The sequence below is a fragment of the Prionailurus viverrinus genome, chromosome F1, assembly GCF_022837055.1.
Source record: "Prionailurus viverrinus isolate Anna chromosome F1, UM_Priviv_1.0, whole genome shotgun sequence".
NCBI classification, from domain to species: domain Eukaryota; kingdom Metazoa; phylum Chordata; class Mammalia; order Carnivora; family Felidae; genus Prionailurus; species Prionailurus viverrinus.
This window is the reverse complement of record NC_062577.1, coordinates 37,480,632-37,506,218: the sequence shown is the minus strand read 5'-3', so window position 1 is coordinate 37,506,218 and position 25,587 is coordinate 37,480,632. Positions and strand designations below refer to the sequence as shown.

Below are 25,587 nucleotides of genomic sequence, written 5' to 3'. Positions count from 1 at the left end.
ACTGCCAGCTTTGGGTATAAGGGTACTGGGGTAGGACTGGGAAGACATGGTTAGTGGGTTCCAGGCTTTTCCGGAGAGGGGACACCCTGAAACATATAGGTTGTCCTCCGCTTGCCTTGGTGTCCTTTGGGATCCATCCTCCCCCTTAAGGCAAGAGGCAGGCCCGGACTGCAGAGACTCCTTTGGCCAGCAGAGGGCAGCCTCATGTCAGCGTTGGCACAAATGTTGCGTGGTTCCTTTATTCCATCATCTACAGCAGGTCTAGGAGCTGAGACCAACTGAACGTATTAGATTAGAAAGAGAGCTTACTACAACTGTGGAAAGTTAAAGTTTAATTGTAGGATTTGGGTTCCAGGGAGATCTCACTGCTGTTTGGGCCCCCTCTCTTTCACCCTGAGCTGTCCACCAGATATAATCTGTGATTACATAAGTCTCATGAAAAAACAGCAGGATGAAGTCGGGGAGCTTCTCAGAAATCATAACCTGCAGGCTGAGGTCCAAGCAGACCTTTCCTTATAGATAGGAGGCCGGGTGATTAGAGGTACCTTAGACCTGGAAAGGCTGAGTCGCACGCCCTCAGTAATGGGCAGGACAGGGCAGAAGCCCCGTGAGCAGGTGTTTCCCATAGCCAGAGCTGCTTACACGCCCTTGCATTCAGAGACCCTTTGAATTCAGCCCTCAAGCCTTGAGAGGCACCTGAGCCTTGGGTCACCATGGTGTTAGGTGTTCTGGGAATACAGAAGCACCAGACCTGGGCCCTGCCCTGAAAGGATTGTAGTCTTCTTGGGAGATGTGTCATGGGACCTGACAGTGACCGAATAATCACAAAGAGCAGGTGTCCTGAGAATGTAGGCATATTGATCACCATGGGCTGGAAAGGTCTAGATTTGAGCTAAACAACGTTTCTCGGCCTCCACTGAGCATCAGAAACACCAAGGAGCTTTCAAAATTGCAGTTCCTGGGCCTCACCGCAAACTCTGGGGATGGGACACAGCCACTACTAGTTTCTAAAGCTCCCCAGGTGATCCAGTGTACCACCAAGGTTGAGAACCAGTGTCCTGGAGGTTGTGAGGCTGGGCTGAGCCTCAGAAGATGAACAGAATGTGAAAAAGGGTAGAGGGAAGGGCATGTCTGACAGCAGGGACCATTGAACGAAGGAGAGGAGGGGGAATGTATTTGGCCCATTTCTCTTAGAGAGCCAGGACTGGCTGGGCACAGAGCAGTGGGAGCACCAGCCCTGGAGTCCAAGCTGCACACAATGATGGGTCCAGATCCTGAGGGAAAAGGATGTTTGGGGCCATAGAGGGGCAGGATGGCGGGAGAACCAGAAGCCTGCCTTGCTTCCCTATCACCAGCCTTGCTTCCATTTCAGCATCCGCTATGAAAGAGAGTTCCCTGGAGAGACAGAGACGCCTGCTGCCAGAGGAGGAGCCTTTGGCCAGCCCCGAAGCGTCCTGGGTCAGTCTTTTCTGTGCACCCTAGAAGCTGAGCCTTCTCCCAGAGAGGCCTGGGGAGACTCGCTCGTTCCTTACGCTTGGGGAATCTGGCTGGGAGGGCTGGCTTGGGAGCCTGCTGCAGTGGGATCAGCTGGGCCCGGGACGGAAGAGCAGTCAGGGCAGCTCCTGATCCAGGCAGAGGTCAAGGGTGTCATGTAGGTCACCGAGTGGGTGGGAAGGGGGCATGCCTGGAAACTCACACCACTCGCCCAAAGGGCAGCTCCTGAACAACTGACCCCTTGGCTCTGGGGCCCTTCGGCAGATGGTCTGGCAATCTCCCAGCAGGTCCTAGACTGCTGTGTGTGACAGCAAGAGTCCTGAGGATGCTGGAGTTCAAGGGAGATGAGGGCACTTGCCTTGCTCCGTGGTGTGTAAACACACACACACACACACACACACACACACACACACACACTTCTGCATGCAAACACACGTGGACACACTGAGAAACAGCTTGACCAGAGCTGGTCAAACTCTGGCCCTGATTCCCCCTCCCAAACCCACTAGCACAAAGACCAGGACAAGTACAAGGGCAACGGGACAACACAGGGTCCTGCCTGGCCTGGAGTTGGTTGGGCCTCAGCCTACGTCCACCCTCTAGGACCCCTTCCACAGCCCCAAGGGTCTCAGAGAGCTCTCAGAGTTTGGATGCCTGGCCAGGCAGAGCTCTGTTGACTCAGGCCCCTCTTGTCTTTGCCCTGTCTTGCCCACAGGAGCCCACAGCAAATCCTGTGTGGAAAAGCTAAAAGGACAGCTGGCCCAGAGAGAAATGCCCGGGGCCCAGGCGTCTCCTACCCCCTGCCAGGTAATAGGGCACAGGCCTGGGAAGAAACTCTATGCATAGGAAGGGTGTGGTGGTAATTTGTCCATTAATAACAGAAAGGACCAGACTCCTGGGTCCTCCCTTTTCTGTGAGTCTTGGCTGAGAGGCTCCCTAGGGCTAGGGTTTCACCAGATCCCAGCGGGCTCCAGCATCCCTGTTGGGGTCTTTGCTTTTGTGCATTTGGAACAGCGTGCCGGCGCAGAGCCTCCCCTGCCTGGGGAGAGGAGGGACCCCGCCCCGGGGCCTGAGGAAGCATCCCACCACGGTAGGACCAAGGAGAGTAGTTCCAGGTGCCAGACTCCAGCGACAGCCCGGCTGATACAAGAGGTGAGATGGGGGCTGGGACAGGGCAGTGGGCTGCGTTCGGGGGTGGCCCTGTGATGTCCTGGGGTAGAGAGAGGGTAGAGCCAACAGAGGCAGACCCCTGAGGCAGCTCCCCAGGAGATCACACCCAGCCTTCTCTCTTCCCTGCAGGCTCTGGTTCGAGGAGGCCTGGACACCTTGGCGGCTGATGCTGACTTTGTCACGGTGACAGGCCGGGCCCTGGCAGATGCCTGCCAGATGGAACCAGAGGATGTGGAGGTGGCAGCAACAGAGCTACTGAAAAGACAAGAGTCCCCAGAGGGCATGGCCAGTGCCCGGGGACGCTTGAGCCTTGGGTCCTCGCTGGGGAGCCTTGACCAGCATCAGGGCTCCCAGGAGACCCTGATCCCCCGCAGGCTGTGAGGTTCCGCACAGCAGCAGCATGGGCTTAGAGCTAGCATGACCAACAGTGAGGGAAGGGTGGCTGGGGCCGAGAAGGGTTAGCCCACCACAGCAGCCCCTCTCTCTCTCAGCAGCTGAATGGATGGGCCGAGGGGGGTGGTCAGGAACCACCGGAAAACACGACCGGAAGAAGTAGATTGACAGGCCCTTCTCCTCACCGGCAAGAGGCATGGTTGGATGGAGCTTCTAATGTCATTCAAATAGGCCCAGTCAGTGCCAGTGTCTGTCTGGCATAAGGCCACTCCCACCAGCAGGACATTAAAGTCTCCAGGCCTATGCCATTGGCCCCTGGCCCCTGCCTGTCTCCTGTTTTGGAAACTTCTACACTCACTCATCCCTCTTCCCCATCCCATTTCCCAGGAACCCCACACACAGGCTCGGGAGCCTGGGCCCAGGAGAACAGAGGGGCTCTCTGGGCAGCTATCCTGCGTGCAGCAGAGAGGGGCTCATTGTGGAGAACGTGGATTCTCCTAGAAGTGCATGGCCGGTTCCACTGACCGGGGCCGCGTCGCCGCAGGAGGGCCTGGCGGCCTTAGAAGCAACGGCCCCACATCCCAGGCCACACCACAACCCACCTTCTTTGAAGCTAGGACCGTGTCCCTTTGGCCAGAATCCACCACTGGCATAGGCCTCAGGTCCCTCCCGTATTTGTGCCCCTGGATATCAAAGATCTGCAGTTTCCACAGCTCCTCTTACCCACACCAAGCAGTGATGAGTCACAGTGGCTCCTACTTACCAAGTACCTCCTGTGTGCTAGACGCTGTCCCGCGCCGTGGGGTGTTCTACGTTCTAGGTACAAAGCATTTCCACACAGCGTCCATTTCATTCTCGTTGCACCCTCGCAAGGCAGGGTTTTTAAGGGTTGAAAGGGATTTAAGGATGTGGCAGTGGAGGCACAGAGAGGTGATGTGGCGTGCCTGTGGTCACACAGCCAGTGAGAGGCAGAGTTAGGCCCGCCAGGTCCCAGCGGTGCCTTTTGCTGGATACTCTTTCCTCTCCTTGCCATCCCTTCACCGAGCTTGCCCAGCGCTGGTGGCTGGGTGGCTGTGGTGACACTGGGCCACCCCGCAGCCTCCTGGCAAACCCCCGGGTGGGCTCCTCGGGCTCCTCGGGCGGGCCCCAGGCTTCAAGGGCAAGGGCAAGGGCAGGGAGACTCGCCCTGGCCGCAGATGTGTGGTCCCGGACCGTTTCAGCTCTCCGCTCCTCAAACCTCGACACCACTGGCTTCCCCCACGCCTTCCCTCGACAGCCCGCTGTCTTCCTCCACAGAGAAGCAGAGGCCGCCAGAAGGGCCCCTCCCTCAGCTCCTGTTACCAAACTGATGAGCTTACCAATGCTTTTGTCTCTTGCTCTCCTTTCCTCCTGACCCAGTGGAAGACTGGCATCTCCTCCAGCCAGCTTTTCGGATTTTACCCCAGCCCGTCTCCCGTCCTCCCCTCTCCCCCTGCTCCCTCCATCTGCAGGGACCACATTCAAGGTGTTTCCATCTTAACAACATGGCCTCACAGCTGCCCTATCTACCTACCCGAGGTCTATCTATTATCTCTCTCATCTATCTATCTATCTATCATCTATCTAGTCCATTACTGAAAAGCAAACTTCTTACCTGGGTTGTCACCTCATCCACATTTCCATTTCTAGTTCCCATTTCTCATCCCCATGCAGCCTGCCTTGTGCCCACATTCACCAATGTCTCCACAACCTTGTTGCAAATCCAGGAGATTCCCTCCCTCCGCCTTTTTTTTTTCAGGAGACCTCTTTTATCTTTATCTTCCTTGATTTCTAGACAGCATGAGGTACAATAGACTTCTCCCTCCTTCCTGACATGTCTCCACCACTGCCTCTCCTGAATTTCCTCCTACCTTTCAAGTGCTCAACCCAGAGTTTCCCTGTGAGTTCTCCCCTGGCCCATCTACCTCTCAGGTTCTGTGTCCTTGATCCCTCTTCCAACTCGGGAGGTCTTCCTGGTTGGTCTCAGCTGCTCACACATCAGCTGCCTCTGTGTTGAAAATTCCCAATTCCATGTGGCTAGACTAAACCTCTACATCTCTGTATCCTTCTCCCCAACTCCTCACATATGTCCTACCTGTGCCAAAAGTGCATCGTGTCCAAATTTGACCCCACTGTCCTTTCCCCATAGGCTGCTGCTACTCTGGTATACTCTTGGGTGTTGAAACCAGGAGTCTGGGTGTTGTCCTGGGCTCCCAGCTTGCCCCACAGATTCACCCTCCTAAGTACTTCTCCAACCTGTCTTCATGCCCACAGTGACTTTCCTGACCTGTTCAATCAACATTTCATGCCTCTTCCTTTGCAACAGCTTCTGGACTGCCCTCTCAGCAGCTCCTCTCTTCTCTTCCTCCCTGCCTGTCTCTGATCTTTCTAAAAGGAGAAGCCTGTTGTCTCATTCTTTTGCTTAAAACCCTTAAAGGCACCCCCAAACCCTCAGAACATCGTGCAAACCCTTGCCCTCTGCTTAGAAGCCTTCCCTGGATCTGGACCTCACGCATGGCTCCTGCCAGCCCCACCAGGGGGAGCTGCCCTCACTTCTGACTTCCAGAGTGCTGTTGTCTCTGGAAAACTCCATGAACCCTAAACTCCATGGATCCCTCCCTAGTCATCTTTGAAATCTCAGCTTTGCTCTTGCTTCCTGCAGAAAGCTTTCCCCGGACACCCTCCAGACCCTCTGGAGGCTGGCCCAGAAACATGGCGGGCCTTTTCCCCGAGTGCAGTGGGGATCAAAACCGCTTGTTTATTGTTACCCTAGCCAGAGGCTAAGCTTCACAAAATCAGGAGCCGGTCCACTTTGTTCCAAGTACTCTACCTGGAGCTGAACACTTTTCAGCACAGACCAGTGGCTCAATAACTGTTAAATAAATGCAGGAAAATGGTGGGAAGTGTGTGTGGGCCCGGCCCTTCGCTAGCTCACTGCCCAGTGTCACCTGCCTCAGTTCTGCAACCTCAGCCACCTTGGCTGTCTGTCTAGGCCCCGGAGAGACAGGGAGGAGGTGCTCTGCCTCCAGGGGCCACACGCTGGACTTCACCTCAGCCCTGCCCACACGTAGCTGCCGGGCCACTCCAATAAAGCCTAAAAGGAACAAGTGTGGAAGGATGAGGACTGAGCGGGGAGTGAAGGGGACCAGACAGGTCTGGGGGGGAGACAAGCCCCTCCTCTCAGCAGGACCATCTGACAGAGACCAGGTACCCATAGGGGCCGGTGGGGCCACCTTCTGTCGCCTGGGGGGCACTGGCCAGAAGCAGGGTCTGCTGGACCCCTATCTTCTGCCGGCGGTTCCCTGCAGACTTGGGGCCCAGCTGCTGGGTGCGGGGTCTGCCAGAAGGGGCGGGGCTGCAGCTGGTGGGAGGGGCTGGTCACAGAGCCTCATGCTGGCTGTGGGGACGAGAGGAGCCCTGCGCTCTGGAAGGTGTGAGGCTCAGATGGAGGACCCCTGGACACCGTGGAGGGTGGGCTCAGTTCCAGTCTATCTGCAGAGTGGGGAGGAGCTCCCTGGCTCTGGTCCGGGTGTACGTGTAGGCCCCGCTCTAGATGTGGCCGAGTGATTCTTAAAGGAAGCATGTGGTTACTCTCTGCAACGCGTTTCAGAGCATAGTCTTGGAAACCAGACCCCTTTGGACCTGCATCCCATTCATTTACCTCCATGCTGTGATCTCAGGCAGTTCCTACAGCCCTCTTAAGCTTCTGCTCCTCCTTCTGTAAAATGGGGGACTCATTCCCACTTCCAGGTTATCGACAGGTATGAAGAGGACCCTGTAAAGCGCAGGCCTTTAGTAAGATGCTGTTGTTTTGATCCTGTCTGATGCTGGCTGGTGAGAGAGCTGGGCTTTTAGATGAGAGGACACTGAGCTCAGAGGGGTCCTGAGGCCACTTATTGAAAGCTGGGCGGGGCACCTGGGTGACTCAGTCTCTTGAGCTTCTGATTTCAGCCCAAGTCACGATCTCACGGTTCGTGAGTTCGAGCCCCATATCGGGCTCACTGCTGTCAGCCTGTCAGCACAGAGCCCTCTTTGAATCCTCTGCCTCTCCCCTGCTTGTGCTCTCCCAAAAATAAATAAATATTAAAAAAAAAAAAAAGATAAGAAAGCAAGCGGGCAACTTGACTGCCAACCCAGGTAGCTCTGCATCAGACCCCATCCCCCACAGCCCTGCCAGCTCCCAGGACAGTCCAGGGATGGAGAAGCCAGCTCCTGCCTCTGCAGAAGCCACTAGAGAAGGCACTGCCAACCCAGAGCTGATCTTGATCCCCATTTTTCTGGCATCTGATCCCAATGACGTGTCAACTCCTGTCATGAGGCTGACAGCTTATAGTGCCAGGTGACTCTCCCCACCCAGAGAAAGAAAACCAAGACCCAGAGGAGGAAAGAGCCATATACACCCAACTTCCTGAGTGAGTGGGAGGAGCCAGGAGGAGACCTCGGGCTCCCTGGGCCACACCTTAGAGCGTCCGGTGAAATGCGCAGGGGACAACAAGTCCTGGACGTGGAGAAACTTCCAGTTGTGTATGTTCAAAAGCTCTCTGCCGTTGTCTTCCCCCTCTGTAGAACCACAGTAGCCGGTATTTGTCAAGCCCAGGTCCTTAAGTGCCTTGCCTGCAACATCTCGTTTAGTGTTTGCCCTGCCACCTGTAAAATAAGGTCCTTGTGAATCCCGTTCTGTGATGAAAACACAGCCTCAGAAAGACTAAGTTACCCCAGAGTCACTTGGCCAAGAAGTAGTGAAGCCCAGTGTAGGACAGGAGCCGGGACACCATTCTTGAGCTGCTGACTTCTCCTATCTCTGTGAGCATCCCCCAGCAACGCCCCCTGACCCTCCGCCTCCCCCCTCCTCCCCGCATCCCCTTCCCACAACCTGCCAAGCACCACCCACTGCACTAAACTCAGCCCCACAGGCCACGCTCGTGCCCCCACTCGCCGTGCCTTTCCATGCCCAGTAAATGCCTCTGCACTCGGCCGTGGTCATCCCTGATGGCCTGGCTACACTCAGTTGCCTCTTCCGTAGTGTGTGGTAACTTTTATTATGGCATTTATTACCCTGTGATTAGGGTCACCTAGGGTCACCTAGGGTGACCTGTGACTAGTCACCTGTGTGACCAGGAGTTTAAAGTTTTTTTCTACCGTGAGTTCCTCAAGGTCAGCGAGTTTCTTTATCAAGTTTGTATCCCAAGCTAGGAGAAGAGGAAGGAAGGGAGAAAGGAAGGAGGTGGGGAGGGAGGGAGGGAGGGAGGGTGAATGCATGAGACCACACCAAGTTCACTGCTAAACGACGTGTATTCGATTGAATCATTTGAAATCGCAGATATTTTATCCTTTTTGTCTATGAAACGGCAGTTTGATAATATTTAACCTACTGTGACAAGGGTGGGTTTCCCCACCATCCAGGGCCACCCCAATACCACCACTGCCTCTCTGGTGGGGGCAGAGATCCCACCTTTTGCTTTGGGTTAGTGTATACAAATCGGGATGAGGGCTCACTGAGGGCGGGTGTCCTGTGCAGGGCTGTTCTCAGGCAGCGTGCAGACTTGAGGGGGGCCTTTTCTGCATTTGCCATAGGTGAGCTGTCCCCTCTGAGAGGGGGGGGTGGGGGGTCACTATGGGGACCACAAGGAGTGGTCTACAGGTGGCTCCCAGCGGCCCGAGTGCCAGCCACTATCAGAGGTTGACTATCTCTCCAGATCACCCCACGTCTGGTCTTTGGTCTTGGAGTTTGACCTCCCCCGAGGCCCGGGGCCTCCCATCTCCTGGCTCTCCTTGGCTAGCCCCAGGGGCGCTGGGGCAGTCTGTGGTGGGGGAGGGAGGGATGGGAGACAGATTATGGCCTCTCCCTCTGGGTTCTTTCTAATTCGGGTTATGACTGCAAACTCTTCTTTGGCTCCTCCAACCTAGCTTGGGAGTGAAAGAGGAAGACAAAGTTCTTTTCATCGCTCTTTGCATCCTCCCCAGTCTCGTCTAATTCTCCTCAAGGCAGAGTGTCTTTTCTGTCAACTGGACAAGTGTCAGGAAGTACAGGGGTGGGGGAGAGGACACAGATTCATTTTTCAAGAGATTATGTCACCTCAGGCCAATGCAGGCTGTCGTGGCCAAAGGGGCTTTGAAATTCTCCTAAAATCATCCCAAGAGATTCAGCACATACGCACAGCCAGGGGTGCTGGCATTCATTACGGTCCCATAACATTCCCAGTCTGGTACATTGTTGTAAAGGAAGCGTACTTCAGTGGTTAATCTTGTGTGATCTCTCACCACCACCTCTCCAACACCTCTCCAAGTCTCCAACACTGCCCCCCCCCCCATTTTTAAAGTGTTACATGTTCGTTTGCTGACAGTTTGCTCTGCAGGGTCTCGCTGAAGCTAATGTCTATTAAAATCCAAGGAAAGGATGCATCCTTGGGGACTGCAAATCAATAGCTCCTAGGCAGGGTGGGGCTTATTTGTTAATCAGAAGGAAGGGGCTTACTAGGGTGGCCCTAGTAAGAGAGAGGACCTGTCTTCCCTGGGGTCCTGGCTAGGACTGCCTCGAAGGCCCCCTCCTCACCACCAGGTTTGAGGGGAGGGGTCTGCCCCCTCCCTTCTTCCTTCCTCGTCATCTCTTTTCTTTCCCCCTCTCTTTGGCTTTTCCAGCTTGACTCCCTGCTTGCTCCTTCTCCTTTTGTGTCTACTTCCCCTCTCTGTGCTAATTCCCCAGCACTGTCCCTTCTGGGGGAGAGGGGACCCCCAATGAGTGCACAGTCCACAGGGGGCGGGGCAGAGGGCTCAGCTGCCTTTTAGGTGGCCAAGACTCCAGTTTGCTGTCCCAGTGATGCAGGAAAAGTCACCAGCTATTCTGCATCCTGTTTGACCAAAGAAGTTGGAGCAAGTTACCTTTTTAAAAGAGTTCATAGAGTTATAAGAAACTGTAAATATTCAAAGTGCACAATTTGATTATTTCTGAAAGATGTGTATACAGCCGTGGAGCCAACACCATCATCGAGATAATAGATGTATCCACCACCCCCCAAATTTCTTGGTGCCTAATAGTGATCCCCCTGCCCCCTCTGCCCCTCCAAGTTCTGTTCACTGCCCCTTCCTCCCTTCTCTCGTGCCCCCCACCACCCCCGGTGCCCAGGTCTGGCTTCTTATACTCAGCATAATTATTTTGGAGTTCATCCATGCTGTTATCATTGATAGTTCATCCTTCTTATTGCTGATTGTATTCTATTATTTGATATATACCAGCTTATGCATTCATCTGTCGATGGAAATTTGGGTTATTTCCATTTTGGGGCTACGATGAATAATGCTGCCGTGAACATTTGCGTACAGGTCATTGTGTGGACCTATGAAGCAGGTGAATTCTCAAGCTGCTCTGCTCTTTCTCAGCTCAGCAGCTGCCAAGGTCTAGATCCATCCCAATTCTTCACTATGATGTGACACAGGATGAAACAGGAAATCGGCTTGCTTGGGGGGGGGTTTGACCCTCCCCACCCCCATCACTTGCCGCATGACCTTGGGCAACTCTTGGTGTCCTTTGTTCATATGGGAATGATAATTGTTCCTACCTCTTAGGGTTGTTGTGAGCATTACATGACCGTAGGGATCTGAAGCATTTAAACAACGCCAGACACAATGTTAAAAAAAGGGTAGCTGGTATTACTTTCTATGTGCCTCTGAGAAGATCTGTGGGATCCTCAATTGGCTTCCTCTAGGAGCTCTGGGTTGGGGTTAACACAGTTGTGTCCTGATGCCCAACTTGAGAGCTGTTTCCTAGGCAAGCGACGGGCAGAGGCACTGGAAGTCCCTTGGAACTGTTCTAATTACTTCTCAGCGTGGCCCCTGAAGACCCCTGAGAGATAGCACAGCTGACCAGAAGACTCGGAGCCCCCAAGGGGGTGACAGGAAACCATGCTCATTGAGGACCCAGCAATCTGGAAACATGGCAAAATCTTAGTCAAATCATAGGGAGTAGAAAGAAGGGAAGGCAAGACAGGCTCCCTGCCCTCTTCTCCTGCTCCAAAAGTTGTCCAGATCAGAAGCCAAAGGGGGCCTCTCTGTCTTAGACAGGCGGGTAGAGTCCTCGAAGGCACTTGGGCCCTTTGGGATCTTTAGAGACCAGGGCTCTGAAACCTGGCTCTGCCCCTTCACTACCTCAACCAGGGTAGGCTAGGCTAGGCCAAGGTAACAAATCCGCCCATAATTTCGGTGGCCTGACACAATAAAAGTTTATTTCTCACGTAAACTCGATCAACAACGTGATGTAATTTGAGGGCGCCAGTAGCTCAGACAGCTTCCACTTAGAAGTGAAATGTGTCTGTCCCGCCCAAACGTCACTGGTCAAAGTCAGTCACGTGGCCACAGCTAACATCAGAGGACACGCAGTCCTGCCTTGTGACGGACAGCGGAGAGCCGGAAATATTTGGTGCACAGCACTAATGACTGCTACACTAGCCGAGTGACCTCTGAGCCCATTTCCTCTTCTGCAAAATGGGGACAATAACCATGTTTACCTCAGCGATTGTCGTGAGGATGAAATGAGAAATCCTATGTGGCGTCCTTGGCACAGTGTAGCACATGGGGTGAGTGAAATAAAGTTGAGATGCCCTCCAGATAACCCCCAGTGAGGCTGAGACCAGGAGTGTTTGTGCACAGAAGGGATCCAGCATACCCCAGGCCCCTTCCTGCCTCTGTGAACACTCACCCTGCCCACCCCCCCCCCACCCTGGTCCCCACCACTGAGTGGCCAGCAGAGGCCTCCGAATAACTCTGCGAATTGGTTTCCTCCCACCTCCCGCATCAACAGGGAGCACTTGGGCCCCGCAAACCTCCTCACCTTGTCCACACCTCATTCACACTCACCACAGACACTCCCTATCCTGCAGATTTCTTTATGACAGATGTGCCCTTCTGTCCAGTTAGAGGGCAGAGGCCCATCGCAGAAGGGACAGAGAATCCACGGGAAATGTGAAGGAAATTACTATTTTGTGCTGAGCGTTATACTGGGTGCTTGGCCCAGGTTACTGCCTTTAACCTCATCCTGGTCCTGTGATGAGGGGAATGTGATTATCCTCTTTCGGAGGTGAGGGAATGGACGCCTGAGGTAGTTACATAACTTGCCCAGGGTTACGTAGCTAGCGCGTGGCAGGGTGGGAATCTCAACCCAGATCTCTGACTTGGAACACCACACTTCAGCTTCCACTTGTCTCTTGTTATCTGGTATAGTCTTCACTTTCATCCAAGCCAGAAACTCACACAGGGCCCAGTCTTGGATGTGTAGCTTCTGGGTCCTTCCATGCTGCTGTGGAAACCGCCCTGCTCTGGACCCATGAGGACCACACTGTTGGTCCCTGCTCACTAGTTTATTGTTCAACTGTCGACGAGTCTCTTTACCCGTCTGGGCTTCCGTGTCTTCACCTGAAAATGAAACTGTAAAACTCGATGATCTGAGCGTTCTTTTCAACTCCACAAAGGTTCTGTGACATTGAGAATTTCCTACACCTGCTCTTCCTGCTTTTGGCCCTGATAGGAAACATAGCAGAGCAGAAAGTGGATGAAGAGCCATGTCTGAGGTTATATGGAGTATTCATTAAATTGTCATTAACATTTGAAACCAAAAATAGTTGGGTTTTTTGTTTTTTTTTTTTTTAGGACTGATGGGGTGTTTATAATCCATGGCAGTTCTCTCTCCCTTCTATTTATAACAAATTCTGGTTTCCTCTAAGGCTAAGTCTGTCTCCTTCTGTAACACAGGAAGTCAGGCTGAGCCCGCGCCTGATCTAAGACCTCTGAATCTGCACCCAAGTAGATCCTTTCAGGGGTTCTGAGCTCCTGTTGGCAGGCAGAGCTGGGCTCCATATCCAGGGGGACACGGGAGAGTGTGGCTGGCAGGACGGGCTAATGCCCATTGTCCCATGGAACCAAGCCCAGCTGCTGGGGTGGGGCTGACAGTTAGGCCTGGAGGTCCAGAACTCTATACTTTCCACCCCCGGAACTTTTAGGACAATGCGCAGATCATTTCTTCAAATGCCAATGCCTAGTGCTAACCCTAAAGAAGATAAGAGGGAACAGGTCTCAGGTTCAGACCACCTCTAGAGACATTTCTGGAGCTGAAGGGTATCTCTTAGGTATATTGATTTGTTACCGTAGGGTTGCTATTGAAAGCTAGGCCGTGCCTGAGAGATCTGGGCCAGATGGCTTCCTCAAGTTGCTGCTGGAGTATTTTAACTACAGGAGTGGGAGCTTCCTGCCTCAGAGAGGGTCCTCCACAGCTCCCCCATGTTCCCATCTGCCCAGACGCCCACGGCTCCTGTCAAGAGAAATGATGGAGGCCCCTAGACGCCTGATGGGGAAAGGCCTCAGCTTAGGACAAGAGCTGGGGCTCAAACTCCAGTCCAATTAGCGGAATTAAGGACCAAACAGGAGGTAGTGTATATGTGTTTGCCCATTTCTGTCAGGCTGAGAGGAAAGGGGTGGGGGTTGGGAAGGCTAGGCATATAGGCAGCTCCTTGAGAAACTTCAGGGTTAGGGAAGGAAAGAGCAGCTGGGAGGAGGGAGAAGGGGTGGGAAAGGGTGGGGGTGGGAACAAGCCAGAGAGAGGAAGCAGAGTCTGTGCTGAAGGCACACAGAGACTGGAGAGGGCAGGGATTGTCCTCGGCCTCCTCTGACCCATCTAACCTAAATCTCCCCACGTCTCTTCCTGCCCCTTGGATCTCCCTCTGACCTCTGTGCCCGGTTTCCCTGCTCACCTCTGGGCAGCAGTGCCCAGGAGTCAAGAGTCTGGACATCTAACGGCCCTGGTGATCCAGGAGGGAGCTGCTGAGGTGGCTGGCACAGCTGATGTGGGGCCCTGACCTCTAGGAAGCCAGAGTTTCCAGCGCATGTGCCTCCCTGCTTCTCCTGGCTTGACATCCTTTGGCCTAGAGGGAAGGGGAGGGTGCTTGCAGCGGCTCTGGCGCCATTTCCCAGCAGTAAAGCTGTGAGTCAGAAGGGTCACCTAATCTCGGAAGTCAGAGGGGACCTCCTGGAGGCAGGAAACCAGAGATGAGCCCCAGAGAAGTCCAGGGTCTAGTGGGCGGGAGAGCAGCTTTGCAAAATGCAGCATTATCATCCAGGAGGGCTAAATCTCCAGCAAAAGCCTGGGTCAGGCAGGCTCCCTTCCCTCTGGGCACTTGCTTGGAGGTGATCTGGGGAGTTTGGAACAAGATGCATAAGTTCAAATCCTGGCTCCATTGCTTATATGCTGGGTGAGACTCATTCTCCCCCAACTGCAAAACTGAAAGAGAATAATAAAGCCCAGCTCACAAGGTTATGAGATTCAAATGAGAATATGCATAAAAATACCTGGTTCTCATGGATGGTCCATAATTGTTAGCCACCTCCCCATCTCTTATTTTGGTTGGAAGATGGGGAGAGAATGTCCAGGATCTGACTCAACACTCTGCAGGCCTACTGCTCGGGAAGGGGTGACCTACTGGCCCAGAGAGAGCTTCCTCTAGGTTCAAATGCTAATAAAAGGTGCAGGATCCCACCAGCATCCCCTCTCTCTCCTCCTCCACCGTTGGGCCACTGCTGGTGGTGCCCTGTTTTGAATCAGGTTGGGGGGAGGGGTGTTGATTTGCCCTTGAAATTTGCCCTTGAAATTATCATTGTTTGGGTTTGACTCATTAAAACCAGAGTGATCTGGACTACTGGACGGAGCAGTTATCTGTGGGGGTGAGTGGGGGAGGGAAGGGAGAGAGGATGGTACCAACAGATACATCCTCAGACCCTAACCCACACCCTTGCCAAAATCTCTGGCATAGTTTCATCATCATTGGAGGGTGATGCAAGAGGCTTGGCGTCTGACTCCCCTTCCCCCCTTCCCCCAGAGAGTATCATCCACATCTGGAGGTGCAGCTGGGTCCTCCTCTTGGGCTCTTTCCAGGGCAGGGAGCTGGTTGAAGTGTGGGAAGGGAGGGCAGCTGGGGAGGGCCCTGGGAATGGCCCCCCTGTTGGGAGTTGGGGGGCAGGGAGAGGGTGTCTGGGCTCAATGGGAGGGTAGATAGAGTGGAAAGAGAATTGTGACTTCTCAGGGCATTGCTCTTGTCCATCTCTGCCCTATGTTTAAAGGCTCCGGGGCTCCCCTTGTCCTTTATATCCATGTAAAGGCAGCTGCACTGCTCTGTCTCCTTCTGCACCCACCTCTCCCCTCCAGCCTCTACCCAGGTGCCTGGAGTTGAGTGCCCCCTTTGTTGCCTTCTCTCCCAGTGCAGCCCAGGCCTCCCACGCCGACCCTCTGCCCCCACGGCCACAAAAGAGTGTGAGGCGAGCTCAGCGGGTCATCTGTGGGTCATAAAGGTCAGTGGAACCACTTCGGTCTAGCAGAGGGAGGGGCCCATCTGGGCGAGGAGCCTAGCCAGGAATCAACCAAAAGATGAACTTTAAAATGCTGCAGGATGGAGGTGAAGGGAATTTTGTTAGTCACCAGCAAGAATCTCGTTCAGTAAAGGTTGACACATTCACTGTCATAAATCAGAAGGGAAGCTTTCCTGGTGCTTTCAAAATATAAACCGCTAATCGCTGTGGGATGCTTTGAAGTGAAGCACTCTGCTCCGGAGACCTGGGTTCTTACCCCTTGCTTAGCCACCAAATCTGAGTGACCTTGGGTAGTTCCCCTCTTTGCATTCCAGTTTCCTCATTTATGAAACCGGGGTCCCATCTAGGCTGAGATTCTGCCACTCAGGCGGCTGGGGGGGGCAGAGGCTCCGGCGTGGTCAGCTTCTGGGCCCTCCTCCTCCCCAGCCCTCCAATCCCGCCCGCCCCCCAGCGCGCGGGTGGACGCGAGCCAAGAGGTCCCTTTAAAGGTTCAAGTCCCGCCCCTGCCGTTGCCCGGGCCTTGGATTGGTGAATGAGGGGCGGGGCGGGGCCCAGTGCGGGCTCGGCGGGGCTCGGGGGCGGGTCCTGGGCCGGGCCGGCCCCCGCCCCCTTTGTTCGCGCTGCGGCGGGAGGTGGCTGCGAGGGTGGGAGGTGTGTGCGCGCGTGTGCCGCGCCGTGGGGAGCGGCGGGTCGCGCCGCGGGCTGTCAGCTAGCTGCGCGCCGTCGCCCGATGGCGCGAGGAGGCGCGCGGGCCCAGCCCCGTGGGGCCACCCCTGGCCGCGGGTGAGCCCCTCTGCTTGCCGCCTGCGAGCATGTCACCTCCAGCCGCCGCGGCAGACTCCGCCAGCAGTGCCCGCGCCCCCGCCTCCCGCAGCCGCAGCCGCAGCCGCTGCCTGGGGCATTGGCCCCCAGACCCCCGCCCCTGATCCACGCCCAGACCCTAGAGGCAGAGGACCATGGCCGGCCAGGGGGACTGCTGCGTCAAGGTGGCCGTCAGGTAGGGACCGGCGGCGGGGTGGGGGGGAGGGGGCGTGCGCGGAGGGGCTCGGGCTTTGTCTCGCGTGGGCGCCACTGGATTCGGAGCCCGCACTGCCGGAGGAGGGGTCGGCCTGAGCCGGGCTGGAGGGCGCGGGGAGCTGGACAGGCTGCCGCAGGGGATCGGCGGCCCGCGGGAGGCTGGAAGGTGGCTTTGTTTGGGTGGTAATTTCGGGCCCCTCTTGGGAGCCCTTAATGATCAGAAAATCGAATAAACAAGGAAATCCGGTATTTCACACCCAGCCCTGGCCCAGGCCGGAGCGTCTGTGTGTTTCCTCTTCGCCTCCCCTTGGGGCTGCTGTCTCATACTGGGATACTGGAGGGGGGAAATTTCCCTTCATCCACCCTAGTAGGCTACTTCTGTGCCCTTGGTCCAGCTGAGAAGGCAGCACACCCGGCCCCGGGAACCGGCTTGCAGACAAAGATCGATTGAGTGCAGGAACGAATGGAAGGGCTGGGATGGTGCCTTGGCCTTCCGTGGGGGGTCAAGGGCTTTTGGACAAAACGTGCTGGCCCTGTCCCCAAGAGCTGATGGGGCTAGGGGAAGGAAGAGGTGTATCTGAGGTTCTACCTCTGAGAGGGCAGGAGGGTGAGACAATGATACCCCATCTTCAGGCACTCAGATAAAATGGAGGTAGGGTGGTGCATGGACTTAATCTGGGACTTGACGAGACATCCTGACAGAACTGAGGTGTGGAGAAGACATGGCTGGGGGGGGGGGGGAGGGAGCTTCTGTTGGGAGGGGTACACAGAGGTGCAAGGCAGGGAATACTGCAAAGTTGAGCCATCTGTGTCCTTTGTGTTGGGTGGATATGCTTTGCACCAACACCACCTCTCCCTGTTTTTGTTTTACGTCTTTCTCTTTGAGAGGGGGTCTGTTGGTGGGAGAGTGCCAATCTGGGACTGGTCACCAAGGCAGAGATGATGGAGAAATACACCCATCTCTGCCCCAGCTCTGTGTGATGGGGGTGGGGGTATGGAGGCTAAGTCTCCAGGGTGAGTCTCTGAGACTGATCTCTAGATTCCCTAGGTTGTAGGTGACCCAGATTCCAAGAGCCCATGGAAGTCACTCTAGACAGGGCCAGAGAGGACTATGGAAAAGCTTCCCCCTCCTGCCCCCGGGAAGATGCCCCCCAGGCAATCCGGCCAGTCCTCTGCAGCCCAGAGAGGAGGAGTGGACTGCTGATCGCGGCTCTGGGCTCAAGGAAGGGAGATTGAGGTGCCTCCCACCCGTGCATCAGGCAGCCTCAGCATCACTTGAACACAGCCTTGCTGGCCCTGAGCAGCCTGAGAGACAAAGAGGAGCCCTGCAGGTGCCTGGTGGGCTGGCCGGGGCGGGGCCTGGCTGCTGCTGGGGCTGACATTGCAGTAGGATCCCGTGGAGGTCGAGGGAGGGAGGGAGGAAGGTGGGGGGGGGGGGGGGGAGTGAGAAATGTAAATATGACATCTGCAGCAGACCGGGAGAGTCCGAGTACATCATAAAAGGGAAATGAAGCCCTGACCCCACTCACTGTGAACCAGGGCTGGGAAGGAAGGGACATAGGGTGCTTGCTCCTCCCATGGGGGCTTTCCTTTAGACTTCATCTTATAGGAGAGGGCCAAACAAAGCCCCCTGTACCGCCACCACTGTCAGCCTCCCCGGGCCAGACTGAGGAATGGTGAAGTGTGTGATTGGCACTTTGTGCAGTGGAGAGAGGAAGAGCTGGGGCTGCCTTCTTAGCACAGCCAACGGAAGGTTTCTGAGACCCTTTCCAGAGAAGGGAGTGTGCCTGCCCACTGCACCCAGTTCTTTATTTAGGGTGATGGACATCATCTCTGCTTCCCACTCAGATTGCTCTAGTAGTGTCCAGAGGCCCCCACTCCTTGCCTCGAGTTGCTGATCTCAGATGGAGGGGTGGGGAGATTTGAACATCAGAAGAGCCAGGCTAATTTAGGGGGCTCAGTCCACTTCTCCCCTCCCACTCCAGTGTGAGCGCCCAGCCTGGCACACGCCAGACCTCAATGGGCAGCCGGCCGTGGAAGGCAGACAATGCCTGGACAGAACCCAGTTTCTAATCAGAGAGCTGAGGGGAGGACCAGACTAGGGCTCCGGCCGGGACAGGGAGCAGATGGTAACCACTGAGGAGCTGTAGGGGAGAGTCCCCCACACTTTTGGATCCCCGTCAAGCTCCCATCCCCACCTCTAGAAGCCACTTGTCCCACCTAAAGGACTGGGTGGTGGGCTGGAGTAGAGTATTGGAGGAGGGCATGCTGCGAAAGGCCAAGGCTTTGGAACTGCCGAGGGCCCAGCCTGGTGCTGTGTTCTGCTGTCTTTCTGACTTCCTGGAAGTCCTTTCTTGTAACCAAAGAAAGGACTTTCTAACTAAAGTGCTTTCTGAGTCCCCATGAAAATATTATGGTGAGCCCTGGGTCCAACTCTTGGGACAGGGATGCCAAGAATGAGACAGACTTCGTTTGGGGTGTGTGTGTGTGTGTGTGTGCATGCACACACACATGCATGTGCGCACGTGTGTGCACACGCGTGCGTGGGCAAGGGGGGAGGTTCTGGCGGGGCCTTTTAGAGTAGGTGAGAAGTGCCAGGCCCAGGGCTCTTGGCCCTATAATCTCCTTGGCAAGAGGATCAAAGCTGGCTGTCTGCAGATCTCTGTAGGGCAGGCCAGGGCTGGGGAAGGGCTATAGGTAGAAACTTTCAGGACCTGGGGCTGTGAGATAAGGGCAGAAGGTCTAGGTGTGAGCAGACCCTATAAGCCCTACCCCAGGCCTCCCCAGAGTCTGGCCCATCTGTGTGCCCCTGAACCCAGGCTAGTTGCCTTTGCACCAAGGGATTCCCAGACCAGCCCCTCCAGCCTGCCCTGTGATCCTTTTATCCATTAATCCCCTGTAGACAAGGACTCAGCTTCCTGGGGCCTCTCTCTACCTGGGGATGGGTGGGGGTTGGGAGGATGGATGTTTGGGAGAGGTGAGGCTGAGCTGTGCCCTGCCCCAGGCTGCAACCCAGACCTGACTAATGTGGGGAGAAGGGGAAGGGGTGGCTGTTAAGAAATGCAAGTTGACAGAGTTGAAATTGGGGAAGGAAGCCAAGTCACATGGTACGTTTGTTTAAGACCCTTTCAAGCCCCACCATGAGGGGAGCCCTCAGTGCCCCTGTTATCTTTTCCTGGTTTCCTTTAGCTTCCTTCCTTTAGTGACTGGGGAGAGGAGGTGCCTCTATGGGTCCCACATCCATCCATGGAAACTACAGGGTTGAGCAGGGGCTGGAGGCAGATGGGGGAGGGGGGCACGAGCCAGGGACCCAGGGAATAGTGTTAGATTGCACCCCTGTCCTCTCTCATTTGGGTTCTCTACCTGTCGTTATTCCTGTAGCTTCAGGCTACCCTGAAATCTTGGTCAATGTCTGTATAAATGTTGAATCACAAGAATTGATGGCTTGGGACAAAGAGACCGGAGAAGACCGAAAAGACTATGTGAGGGTGCCTTCAGAGTCGCCCGTCTCCACTCTGACAGCCCAAGGCTGTTCAGTGCCAATCAATGCCAGCTGTGTCCCATGCTGCCCAGGTTATAGATCTGGGGAACCCAGGCTCAGACAGGACCTCCTCTGCATGGAGACCTGAGAATCTTAGTGGTGGCCTCCTGCTGCAGAAATAGGGCTTATGTCATCACAAGGAAGTAGAGTGTAGTAACCACAGGCCCCGGAAACCGACCCCCTCCACCACCCAGCCAGCCTGCCTGACTACCTTGAAGCTGATTGGATCTCAGCTTTTGAAAACCTCAGAGCAAAGATGGGGTGGGGCAGGGGCTAAGGAAGTGGCAGAGGTGACATGAGCCTGGCACCCTTACCCTTCCAGTTCTGGGGGCAAAAGGCAGGACTGGGGCCAGTGCAGTTCACCCATTGGCTGGGTCATGGGGCTTTTTTTCTGTTTGTCCTTCTGGGCTTCGGTTTCACCCACTGTAGAACAGGAACAATTTGTTCATTTGTGAAGAGCAGTGGTTTGGATGAAGCAGAAGGCATATAGCCCATAAAGGGTGGACTCCTGGGGAATTTTTTATGTGAATAAAATGTTTTGAAAATAAGTTTTAACTTAAAGCATACTTACGAGGTGTCTGGTTTGAGCTACAGAGAGTGTTAGGTACAATGAAGAGTTCGCCTCGAACCTCCTCCCCCTCCCTCTCTCTCCCTCCCTCCCCTTCCTCCCTCCCCTTCCTTCCTTCCTTCCTTCCTTCCTTCCTTCCTTCCTTCCTCCCTCCCTCCCTCCCTCCCTCCCTCTCCTTCCTCCTTCCTTCCACTTATTTATAGCAGAAAGCATGCCAAGGTGGAAAGGAGACTGAACTGGAAGGTGGCTCAGCAGTACCTCTTGAACACATGCCCTGTGCCAGGCAGTGTGCCTACATTGTCCCACTCTCCCCACCTGGAGCCCCACCAGCTGACTGATGTTTTTCTCATCTTATAGATGAGCGAACGCTCATAGCCAGTGAATGGAGGAGTCTGGATCTGAACCCAGGGCACCTTCACTTCCAAGCACATGCTCCTTAGACTGCTCTAAGCTGCCTCCCAACACAGCTCTAATTAGCTCCTTGCCTCAGTTTCTTCATACGCCATACCGCGCCGATTGCCATAACCACAATGTGAGAAAAGTACCTAGGAAGGCATTTGGTACTATGCAGATGTGCACCAAGGGGACATGGTCTGGATTTCCCTTTCTGGGGTTGCTTAGCCTGGGGCTGCCTGTCCCCTCCATGTCCTAGCTGTTTACTCCCTCCATGTCCATGCTGTTCGTGTGTTTGGGGAGCTTCTCCCTTCCTGCTGGGTATGCGTCCATCCATTCTCTCTTTCCTTAGATCCCTGCAGCGGTCCCTAGAATTTGTTTTCCTGCCTGAGTTCCATCTTGACACTCTCTAGGAAAGGAAGTTCTAGGGGCAGCCAATTGCCTCTTGCTACCCCTATACACCCCCACACCAGTCACAGGGCAGAACCTCAGGTGTCTTGGGTCTCTTCTCTCATTTTGCCTTCTAGACATACGGCCTGTTGAGGAAAGCCAGAGGGACACTGAGAGGCTGCTAGGCTGGGTAGGAGAGGATGCTTCCCTGCCCTGGGAGGGGAGCCAGGCTGGGACTGGTGGACATTGGTCCCAGAGAATTACTGCTCCATCCCTATGGGCGTGGGGGCTGTGGAGCTCTGTGGGAGGGGCTGTGAAGCCCCCACGGCAGGTGACAGCACGACCTCTGGAATACTTTCACCTCTGGCTGTTCTGGGCTGTGGAAGGGAGGCAGTGCCATGGTCCCCTGTCCCCAAATATCTGAGTTCCTATCCCTCTACCTTGCTGGGTAGAAGCCCACCATCGGAGCAGGGGTGGAGGCCACCTGTCCTTTCTCTAGGCTGGCTGGTCCTGCCTGAGACTGGAGTTAAGGTGCACTGAGGAGGGCCTGGAAGCAGGGACTGAGGGCTGAGGACTGAGGACCAGGGACAACATGCTGGGGGAGAGGCTCACTGTGCTCCATAGCCAGCTGCTCGGAGGAGGCCAGCCGCCTGTCACTCTGCATTCCTCAGCAGGGGAGGGTCCCCAGGGCCCAGTTCACACTGAGCTGTCCTCCATGTGATGCACATGCCATCACAGCTCTGGGCTCTGGGCACTCCCCACTCAGCCCCACTCTGCAGAGTCTCCTGTCTCCTGGGAGGTCATGGGAAACCCCTGCCAGATGCCCTGAGAAGGGAGTGGACAGGGAGAGCCATGCTGGAGCGCAGAAGAGCAGATGTTCCCTGCGCTGCGCTCACCCCTCTTCCCGGGCCCCTGCAGGGGGTGGGGGCAGACCTGGCCCCTGGCAGGAAGCCCTGGCCACTGCTCACGGCCCAGCCTGTTCATCTTTCCAGCTCAGGACAGGGCCCGGCCCCCTCCCTCAGCTTCTCCTGGCATCTCCGCTCCCCAGCCTCTGACACCTCACCCTGCTTCTGCTGGGGCACGGCTGAGATCGTGATGCCCTGGGGGCCATGAACAAGACTCCCCAGGTTCCCTCCCCTGTCAGACTGCCTGCCCCTGGTTGTTACTCAGAAGCCAGTGGCCAGGACTTGAATCAACTAAAAGAGAAAGGTCAAGGACATGTGAGGAAGGAGTGGAGGCTGAACCCCAGGTGCCCTGAATTGACACCCCAAAGCTTCCTATAGGTTTTCTTGGAGCGTCGGCACCCTCTCCCTGTGCACTTGGGAACATATTTGGGGGCAGAGGTCAAGCACAGAGGGTCGACAGGCCCATTTCACCAGATCTGCTAGGGCCTCATAAACCCATGCTTTCAGACCCCACAGTACAAAGCCTTCTTGTTTAGGGGTTCCGTGTCTTCTCCCTGAGGGCAGTCTCAGGCAGTGCTGGGGAAGGGTCTGAGAGGCCAGGAGAAGGTCCAGTGACAGGGCGACCAGACCCTCTGGCAGTCGCAGGGCTCTGGTGGCCCCCCACTCGGTATCCCTGCAGCTACAAGAGCCAGCACCCTAAATTGGGTCTCACCACCCTATTTTGGAGAGGAGTGGCCTCTAGGGGAAGACGCCTTCTCCGGGCTAAGTCAGCTAAAAGCCCCCGGGTGTCTGGGAGCCAGACTCCCCTGAGAGAGCAGGATTTTGCTTCCAGCCGCCTTCCCCAGAGCTGGCAGGCTGCCACGGGGAGGAGCGGGGAGAGGATGCTCATTAGAGTGGGGGTGTAGACGCCCTGTTTCTGCTGCAGAGGGGAGCTGCCTTCCTCTGGCAGGGAAGCAGCCTCCTGGGCTCTTGTCTCCATGCTTCTCCATGCTCTAGGCTTCGGCTTTCTTAACTACAAAACGGGGAAAAATGCTTTCCCAACAGACTGCTCGTGGCGCTGCTGGCAGCTGTTGGTAGGATCAGTCCGGAGATTCTCGGAGGGGATCATTTTTCTCCAGTCCGACCTCTCTCCTGCCCTGGTGCCGGGTTGCTCAGTAGATGCAGTGGGATTGGGCAGAGTCAGCTTTGGTTTGAATTTCATTTCCACCATTATGAATTGTGTGACTTTGGGCTTGTGAAATTTCACCTTCTGAGCCTCAGTAAAATGGGGGGGGGGGGAATGGCCCTTGCTTCACAGGGTGGTCCTAACACATTACATGTGTTCATGTATGTAAATGAGCTTGACACATAGGTTCTCAAAAAATGTTAGGGTTTGTTTGTCCTTATCAGACACGGCACGGAAGAAGCCACAGTGATACCAGTGACTATGATTTCGGAGCAAAAAGATTCCACAGACTCCCAGGCTCCCCTTTCCAGGGCTTAACAATCTTTGCAGGCAGGAAGTTCTTTTTGCTAGCTTATCTAAATCCCTTCTGCTGTAGCTGAGGTCCCCTTTGATCTGGCTCTGTCACTGCTGAAGAAGAGCTGGTCCCCAGCAGGTCACAGCATGGCTAAGTGACTCGGTGTGCCAGGCAGACTAGGAGTCCCAGTGCTCTTCTCTGTGCTCCCTGCCCCCCACCCACACTTGCACACAACAGCTCAGTTCCAGTTTACCCGTGCTGCCCTGTGGTTGGAGCCAGGCAGACCGCTTGGGGCTGGGCAGAAGGGAGGTCGTGGCATCTGCCCAATCTCAGGCTTGAGGGCAGCACACCTAGAGACCAGGCGATGAACTTCCTCATTTCTGCATTTCTCCCCGGGCTGTTCCACTAGCCTCTGGGGGCTGCTTTTCAGGATTCCAGAACGCCATTAAGGGTCCTATAGAAGATAAAAGCAGATAGACTTATTCCCCCTGGGGTCTCTTCCAGAGGGACTACTTATGCTGGTTATGTCGGCCATCTGAGGGGTGATTCCAGTCCAAGACCCTGGTTCTTCTCCAAGCGTTTGAGGCAGAGCCTGGCAGGAGGGTGTCTCCCAGCCTGGAAGTCCCCAGAGTGCAAATTACTCACAAGCATAGCTGCTAACATACTAGTACTCTCCACCTCTCCTCCTGGACTGAATCTTTGGGGCTGATGGCTAGTAAAGGTAGTCTTCCTAGAAGAGCTTATTCTTTATCAGCTATGTGACCTTGAGCCCAGTTAATTTCCTCTGAAGTCTCATTTGTAAATTAGGGGCATTAGAATGAAGAATGATCTAATGTGCAAAAGCATTGTGGGTACAGTGTCCAGCAAAGAGGCAGTCTTGCCTCATAGTATGGTGGTTGTTACTAACTGGAGGAGTTGAGTAAGCGGCGATGTAAAGGGGTTCCAGGTGCCAGCAAAGAAAGGCGTCAGGAATCACAGACCATACACCACAATTGCAAGAATTTTCTAGCACTCTGGAACAGTTAGTTCTTGATTAGTTATTTTAATATCACAGGCTGTTACCTCTCAGTGACGAGACTCTTCAAATAGAAAGCACCCTTAAGAGCTCCGGGGACTGAGCTCCTAACTGGGGGGCAATTCAAGTTAAGAGCCCAGGGAAGGGCCCTAGCCAGCTGATGGGGTGGGACTAATTTCACCTGAGATGCGGAGCCAACCCTTAGGAGCCCAAGGTCACTGGGCGGAGCCCCTGGGGGTAATTGGCTGGCTCTGTGTGATGTCACTGAGGAAGGGGCGGGGGCGAGGGGAGCTAGCCTCATCCTACCCCTCCTAAGCCAGGGGGCAGGGTGTGGGGGCTCCGGGCAAATTACCCTTCGCCGAGGGAGCTTTTCTCCTTGGCAGTCTCTCAGCATCCCCCTTCCCCCCCCCCCCCCCCCCCCCCCCCCGCGCCCGGGGCCTGCCTCCTCCCGGTCTCCTCTGTCCTCCCCTTCCGCCCCGTCCTCCTGGCTTCCCAAAGAGCTGAGGAACCGCTGACCTCAGCTCTTTCCGCAGCGCCGGGCTCGGGTTCGCGGCCTTTGTCCCGCCGCCGCCGCCGCCGCCGTGGGCACCGACGGGTGGGGGGCCGACCCCGAGCCGCCTGCGCGTCCCTCGGCCGGTGCACATCTCTCCGGCGGTGGGGGAAGGATATTAAAATACCCGCCCACATCACACCAGTCCCTGCTCAATTGTGAGCAGAGGAAGCCCAGCGGCCACGCGCCCGTGCCAGATCCTGCCTCTGAAAAGCCCTGGGCCCTTTCTCTTCGCTCTCGCGCCGGCTCCCACCGCCGCTCGGTCTGCGGGTTGCCAAGCGGCGAATAGACCCGGCTCTGTTCCGGGAGGTTCCGGGAGCCTTTCTGC

At 55.5% G+C, this 25,587-nt stretch overlaps 2 protein-coding genes and 1 long non-coding RNA gene across 4 annotated transcripts in view; 2 read left to right on the top strand and 1 right to left on the bottom strand.

Moving 5' to 3' along the window:
• CACNA1S (calcium voltage-gated channel subunit alpha1 S) overlaps nucleotides 1-3,375 on the top strand; it is a 66,367-nt gene extending 62,992 nt beyond the window's left edge. Inside the window, exons 41-44 of the mRNA XM_047840180.1 lie at nucleotides 1,373-1,458; nucleotides 2,210-2,301; nucleotides 2,509-2,646; nucleotides 2,794-3,375. Coding sequence (XP_047696136.1) covers nucleotides 1,373-1,458; nucleotides 2,210-2,301; nucleotides 2,509-2,646; nucleotides 2,794-3,045 — 568 coding nt within the window. The 3' untranslated portion in view covers nucleotides 3,046-3,375. The remainder of the gene's footprint in view (nucleotides 1-1,372; nucleotides 1,459-2,209; nucleotides 2,302-2,508; nucleotides 2,647-2,793) is intronic.
• Nucleotides 122-24,904, bottom strand: LOC125155195 (uncharacterized). Its single transcript, XR_007148086.1, has 7 exons — nucleotides 24,757-24,904; nucleotides 23,948-24,148; nucleotides 12,457-12,585; nucleotides 7,535-7,722; nucleotides 6,737-6,850; nucleotides 3,821-3,873; nucleotides 122-278 (listed from the first exon to the last, which is right to left on the bottom strand). It is a non-coding gene; the product is annotated as an uncharacterized LOC125155195 (long non-coding RNA).
• The window catches only part of KIF21B (kinesin family member 21B), a 50,191-nt gene continuing 40,837 nt past the window's right edge, over nucleotides 16,234-25,587 (top strand). For both annotated transcript variants that reach the window (XM_047840183.1, XM_047840181.1), the window contains exon 1: nucleotides 16,234-16,417. In XM_047840183.1, coding sequence (XP_047696139.1) covers nucleotides 16,377-16,417 — 41 coding nt within the window. In that variant the 5' untranslated portion in view covers nucleotides 16,234-16,376. The remainder of the gene's footprint in view (nucleotides 16,418-25,587) is intronic.